This window comes from Salmo trutta, chromosome 29 (assembly GCF_901001165.1).
Source record: "Salmo trutta chromosome 29, fSalTru1.1, whole genome shotgun sequence".
Taxonomy (NCBI): domain Eukaryota; kingdom Metazoa; phylum Chordata; class Actinopteri; order Salmoniformes; family Salmonidae; genus Salmo; species Salmo trutta.
The window spans coordinates 14,103,713-14,110,851 of record NC_042985.1 but is presented as its reverse complement, the minus strand read 5'-3'; the positions used below and the strand labels follow the sequence as shown (position 1 = coordinate 14,110,851).

General features: G+C 42.6%; 1 protein-coding gene across 8 annotated transcripts in view; it reads left to right on the top strand.

Annotated features, from left to right (window-relative positions):
- The window catches only part of LOC115166979 (unconventional myosin-Va), a 51,573-nt gene extending 45,861 nt beyond the window's left edge, over positions 1-5,712 (top strand). For 5 of the 8 annotated variants that reach the window (XR_003870411.1, XR_003870410.1, XR_003870412.1 and 2 more), the window contains 4 exons: positions 1-83; positions 1,109-1,189; positions 1,422-1,722; positions 1,838-5,712. The exon at positions 1-83 is cut by the window's left edge and continues 92 nt beyond it. Coding sequence is in view for 1 of the 8 variants with exons in the window: in XM_029720966.1 (XP_029576826.1) it covers positions 1-83; positions 1,109-1,189; positions 1,422-1,532; positions 1,648-1,689 (317 nt within the window). In the remaining 7 variants the exon portion in view is untranslated. The remainder of the gene's footprint in view (positions 84-1,108; positions 1,190-1,421; positions 1,723-1,837) is intronic. The other 3 variants (XR_003870409.1, XR_003870408.1, XM_029720966.1) reach the window with 3 other exon arrangements.
- The last annotated feature ends 1,427 nt before the right edge of the window (positions 5,713-7,139 follow it).

Genomic DNA, 7,139 nt, shown 5'->3' with positions numbered 1-7,139 from the left:
CTCAGCTGCTGCAAGTCAAGAAGAAGACGGACGAAGACGCTGAGGCCATCTGCTCCATGTGCAACAGCCTGTCCACATCTCAGGTAACCAATCACAGCTCACTATTCTGCTCATGTACTAAACTAACCAATTAGAGCCCTTTCTACCACTCAGGTCCTGGACTAGTCAATCACAGCCCTCTCTACCACTCAGGTCCTGGACTAGTCAATCACAGCCCTCTCTACCACTTAGGTCCTGGACTAGTCAATCACAGCCCTCTCTACCACTTAGGTCCTGAACTAGTCAATCACAGCCCTCTCTACCACTCAGGTCCTGGACTAGTCAATCACAGCCTTCTCTACCACTCAGGTCCTGGACTAGTCAATCACAGCCTTCTCTACCACTCAGGTCCTGGACTAGTCAATCACAGCCCTCTCTACCACTTAGGTCCTGGACTAGTCAATCACAGCCCTCTCTACCACTTAGGTCCTGAACTAGTCAATCACAGCCCTCTCTACCACTTAGGTCCTGAACTAGTCAATCACAGCCCTCTCTACCACTTAGGTCCTGAACTAGTCAATCACAGCCCTCTCTACCACTTAGGTCCTGAACTAGTCAATCACAGCCCTCTCTACCACTTAGGTCCTGAACTAGTCAATCACAGCCCTCTCTACCACTCAGGTCCTGGACTAGTCAATCACAGCCTTCTCTACCACTCAGGTCCTGGACTAGTCAATCACAGCCCTCTCTACCACTTAGGTCCTGAACTAGTCAATCACAGCCCTCTCTACCACTTAGGTCCTGGACTAGTCAATCACAGCCCTCTCTACCACTTAGGTCCTGAACTAGTCAATCACAGCCCTCTCTACCACTTAGGTCCTGAACTAACCAATCACAGCCCTCTCTACCACTTAGGTCCTGAACTAACCAATCACAGCCCTCTCTACCACTTAGGTCCTGAACTAACCAATCACAGCCCTCTCTACCACTTAGGTCCTGTTCTAACCAAACCCAGCCCTCAGGTAATCAACTTACCAGTCAAGCCCAATCAATGCGGAGAATGGGACAGGGGATCAGTTGAGTTAATAGTTCAAGGTTCAACTAAGGAAGTTTGTCTCTGTGTTCCCAGATTGTGAAGGTGTTGAACCTGTACACTCCAGTCAACGAGTTTGAAGAGAGGGTGTCTGTTACCTTCATACGAACCATACAGGTAAGACCTGTCTGTCTGTCTGTCTGTCTGTCTGTCTGTCTGTCTGTCTGTCTGTCTGTCTGTCTGTCTGTCTGTCTGTCTGTCTGTCTGTCTTTGCATATAAGTAACTGTAACTAATGTATATATTTTCTCTCTCCCTCTCCTTCGCTCCCTCTTTGTTTCTCTCTCTCTCTCTCTCTCTCTCTCTCTCTCTTTCTCTCTGTGTCTGTGTCTGTGTCTGTCTGTCTGTCAGACTCGTTTGCGGGACCGCTGTGAGACTCCTCAGCTGTTGATGGACACTAAGATTATCTACCCAGTCACCTTCCCTTTCAACCCCTCCTCTCTGGCCCTGGAGACTATCCAAATACCAGGCTCCCTCAACCTAGCCTTCCTTACCCGCGTCTAACACACACATGACTAATATATAGGCTATACATAGGTCTTTCAACCCCTCCTCTCTGGCCCTGGAGACTATCCAAATACCAGGCTCCCTCAACCTAGCCTTCCTTACCCGCGTCTAACACACACATGACTAATATATAGGCTATACATAGGTCTTTCAACCCCTCCTCTCTGGCCCTGGAGACTATCCAAATACCAGGCTCCCTCAACCTAGCCTTCCTTACCCGCGTCTAACACACACATGACTAATATATAGGCTATACATAGGTACACGTGCAATCACATGCATACACAAACCTTTCTCTTCTTAACACATCCAAACACTTACATACAATACACATACACACGCTCAGCTTCCACCCTACGGTAGTCTTTATGTCAGTAGTTGAAAGCCCATCCTCCTCCGCGTGTACAAATGCTCAACTCTAAGAGAATGCACCGCTACAGGCCACCTTTTCTCCTATCTTACCCCCTTTTACTAAGCTACACTCCCCACCTACAACCCCATTTAACACCTAGTACCGTGTTCCCCCAGTCCTCTTTTCTCCTCTGTGTTCTCTTCTCAATAGTGTAGTGTTTTCTAGCAGTCCGGTTCTCCCATAGGAATGTATTACGGTACACTTAAGCTAGCTGTCCAGGGCTAGCATCACAGCTAGCTAGCTCCTTCAGCTAAGCTCGGCTAGCATCTGTTGTGTTATGATAGGATGCTAACGCTTCTACAGTTATCTAGCTAGCATCTGTTCCAAGTACATCGTTATCAACTCACCCACTGAACACAGTCAAGCCAAGTGCAGTACCCATTGTCTGTACCATACTTTTATACATATATAAATACATATAAATATTAATATATAAATATATATCACACTAGGGTGTTTTATTTATTGCATTTATTCCACTCCCTTTCCTAAAATGCATGTTCTTTGCAGACAGAAAACATGGATACCATAGACATGTAGGCTTATCTCTCCAGCTTTCCAGACCGGTTCCAGACCGGTTCCAGACCGGAGAGAAGTATGGCCATGGAAAGACCACTAGAGTCCTATAGTATTAGAATTATGTCTATAGCAGATGAACTATGTAGTCTCATTTAATTAGCGCTATTTAATGTAGGTTTTTATTTGTTTAGCTCATGATGTATTGTGCTTTAAGATCTCTCTGCCGTAGCTTGGTCCTGTGTAACCTGCTTCTCTAGTGGATCTGCACTTTAGCACCGCTGCACCAGAGGTTGAAATGGAGGATTAGACTGGAACAGAGGTTGAAATGGAGGATTAGACTGGAACAGAGGTTGAAATGGATAGAGGATAAGACTGGAACAGAGGTTGAAATGGAGGATTAGACTGGAACAGAGGTTGAAATGGATAGAGGATAAGACTGGAACAGAGGTTGAAATGGAGGATTAGACTGGAACAGAGGTTGAAATGGAGGATTAGACTGGAACAGAGGTTGAAATGGATAGAGGATAAGACTGGAACAGAGGTTGAAATGGAGGATTAGACTGGAACAGAGGTTGAAATGGATAGAGGATAAGACTGGAACAGAGGTTGAAATGGAGGATAAGACTGGAACAGAGGTTGAAATGGAGGATTAGACTGGAACAGAGGTTGAAATGGAGGATTAGACTGGAACAGAGGTTGAAATGGAGGATTAGACTGGAACAGAGGTTGAAATGGAGGATTAGACTGGAACAGAGGTTGAAATGGAGGATTAGACTGGAACAGAGGTTGAAATGGAGGATTAGACTGGAACAGAGGTTGAAATGGAGGATTAGACTGGAACAGAGGTTGAAATAGAAGATTAGACTGGAACAGAGGTTGAAAAAGATGGAGGATTAGACTGGAACAGAGGTTGAAAAAGATTGTTCCAGTCTAATCCTCTATCTATTTCAACCTCTGTTCCAGTCTAATCCTCTGAGGTTGAAATAGATAGAGGATTAGACTTGCAATAGATGGCTAGACTGGACGAGTAGTTTAGGTAGTTTGATACCCATACCTATCAGGTTTAGACGGCTTCAGCTACTGTACTTGCTTCTCCACTTTAACTAAGTAGTTTGGTTCCAAAACCCCTACAAGAGAACTCACTAACTCACACAAACACACACACACTAGTGACTGTTGTTAAAAACAGAAGCACACTGGATCCTACATATCCACTACCACAGCGTTTCCCAAAACTATTGGTCGCGGCCCCATGTGGGGCAGAACAAAAATACAATAAAACCGCGCTATGTTCATAGAACCACGGTTACGTCAGTAACCTCCGGTTGCCTCTAGATACAGTTGTAATAAACAGAGCTTTTTCTGTTCTCTTCCTACAAATGTGGCTCTATCTTTTAAACGGTTCAAGATACAAAATATTATGACCCCATCACTGAAAGATAAGACTCTCAGGAACACGTATGTGTCTTCTGTTTCCCTCTACAATGGCAGAAGCCTCATTAGGACAGAGTGGACAAGACCAGGAACTAAATCAGCTAAAACAATAAGTTTACATTAGCGTTGATTACATCACTTTTTTCTACATGGTGGAGTCAGGATTTTTTTTTTTAGATCAAAATGGGTCTGCGGACCAAAAGAGTTGGAACTCCTGCAGTACCAACTACTACATATCTTCACTTCTAAATATGTACATGTCCTCGCCCCACCACTCTGTCTGCTCCACTCTCTGTAGGTATTCCTTTCAGTATTATAGCCTTGGAAAGGAGGTTGTGTGTGTTACTAAACCTGGTTACCACTGAGCCAGTCTGTTTTACTGTAGTTGCTCTCATAATCCATCACATTTAGACTCAATATCAACCATGTCTTGAATGTTTTTCCCTACAGCCTGTATGATAATACTGTCATGCCAGCTTTACTCCAGAAACTAAATCACTGCTTTGTAGACAAACTATTACATGCCCTGGCTACAGTCTCAACTCTAACCTACTCTAACGCTTACCCCCTTCTTTCATTCCCTACTAACCTACAATAACAATTCCTTCACTGTCTCCCAAACCCCCTCTTCACTGTGTCCCAACATCAGCCAAGTCTGTTTTCATGGCTCTACTTTTAGAGAAAGCAGCCATGTTGTTACTCAGCACCAGATAGTGACCAGGAGAGGGCGACGTTGGACACTAGGTCACATGACTGTGGCTTCTATAGAACCAGACATTCTGCCAGATGTTCTATAGACTCAAAGAAGATCTACAAACATTCTATTCACTACTACTAAGGTCCTTCTAACCTCTCTGACTGGTCAACCGCTGAGGGACAGAAAGGATGGAACTACATTTATCATCATCGTTGCCTCTCTTCCTTACTTGTGCCATCAGTGTTCACCCATACCCTAACTGCTCATCAACCATCAACTTTATTTAACCATCAACCTTATTGTTTAACCTTCAACCTTATTTTACCGTGAACCTTATTATTTACCGTGACCTTTATTTGCCTAGCAGCCCTGACCCTTTGAACTTTGTTCCCTGGCCTATAGAGAAACACGCGGCTCAGAAAAACATATTATTATTACTATCATTGATGTAGGAGTCAAGTTCATGTTTCAACTTGTTTTGTGGTGCAATTTAATGAATAATCATATATTTATTATTGGGACCACCATGAGTGTATTGTAGAAACAATTTAATGAATAATCATATATTTATTATTGGGACCACCATGAGTGTATTGTATAAACATTGAAAATTGCCTTTTTGTTAAATTTTTGCAGCGTTGCATTTTAATGAAGGATTTTTAGGAATACGTTTTAAGTTGTTCAACATGTGTATAGTGATACCAGATCTAAAATGCATATCTGCATCTTGGACGATACTGGAAAACGATAGTGGAATACTGCAGATTCTACCCTTGTGAATGTTTTAGAGCTGTTATTGATCATGCATATAGGAGGACTTCATTGTTACTCATGTTTGGAACAAAGCCTTACATATGATGTTAAAAACACTATCATCTCCTGTCTCTGTGTCTGTCTGTTACACAACTACTGTTTTAAAAAGTAGCATTATTATTATTGAATGTTTTGACAAGTTGTCCTTAGATCTTATTTCAGAGGCTGGGATGGAAGGATTGTTTTGCTTTCTGTCTAGTTGCACTTTTTGAAATATTTACTGAACAAGTTAGTAAACGCTGATAAAGTAAGTTAACCTATCTGATATGATTCTAATTTCTTTGATCATCATGTGGTTTATGTTCCTCCAGAGAGGTCATCTAGCTGTAGTCATTTACACAGTAGAAGGCTATAGTCTTAGTGACTATCCCAAATAGTACCATATTCACTATATAGTGCACAGCTTTTGACCAGGGATAGGGAATAGGGTGCTATTTGGTATGTACCCTTAGTCCATTTCTATGATTAGCCTTCTTTAAGCAGTGTAGATGGACCACTCTTCCCGCTCTCCCCTTCCCTTATAGTGTCCCACTCTGTACATGCTGTGTGCCTCAGACAGGCTTGTTCATGTAGACACTCTGTACATGCTGTCTGCCTCAGACAGGCTTGTTCATGTTGACACTCTGTACATGCTGTCTGCCTCAGACAGGCTTGTTCATGTAGACACTCTGTACATGCTGTGTGCCTCAGACAGGCTTGTTCATGTAGACACTCTGTACATGCTGTCTGCCTCAGACAGGCTTGTTCATGTAGACACTCTGTACATGCTGTGTGCCTCAGACAGGCTTGTTCATGTAGACACTCTGTGGTACGACCGGTCTTCACCTCATTTGAGATATACATTTTTACATCTCCAGATGGTTATTAAAATAGATACTTAAAATCTCCCTTTTTATGGTTTTGACAATTGAGGTCAATGCTAAAGTATCACATCAAGTCACGACATCATCACTAACCGACACATCTCATTGATCTAATGATCTTCAGACTTCATACAGTCCACCTGTGGTAGAGATGCTGAACTCTGCTCTTCTCCTCTCCATCTCCTCTCTCCTCCCGTGTGTACATCAGGAGAACTGGACTGTGTGTATAATTCCTGGTAGCTGTACTTAGTGAATGTGTTCACCATTAAGAAATTTGGAATAAGTTTCAATTGTCAAACCCTGTAAAAGACAAATAAAGGAATTCAGCACTGAAAATATTTGTTTCCTTTTTTGTCCAAAGGCAAGCTGTGGTCATGAATGGGTTATGGAAATAATAGCAGTTATTAAATTATTGTATCATTTATTAACATTCTGCCATGGAATTTTAGCTTTAAGTTCATATTAAATACGTGAACTATTTCTGCTCTCAGACCGTCCAGTGGCTAGCTGACCTATAGCCTGAACAAGTAATACAGCCCTTATTAACTACAGATCTAGGATAAGATAACCTTACCACCAATAATAACATTTACCATTAGTGAATGGGAAACAATCTGACCTTGGACCAGTGATTAGGGACAGCTTCTATCCAGTCCTAATACTTTGGGCTTTGTCCCAAATGGAACTATATTCTCTTTCTAGTGCACTACTTTTTACCAGGACATCAGGTTCTGGACATAAGAAGTGCACTTTAAAGGGGATATGGTGCCATTTGGGACGTGGCCCTGGTCTGTACCTGAGGGTAATACTGTGGCGTGGTCAAA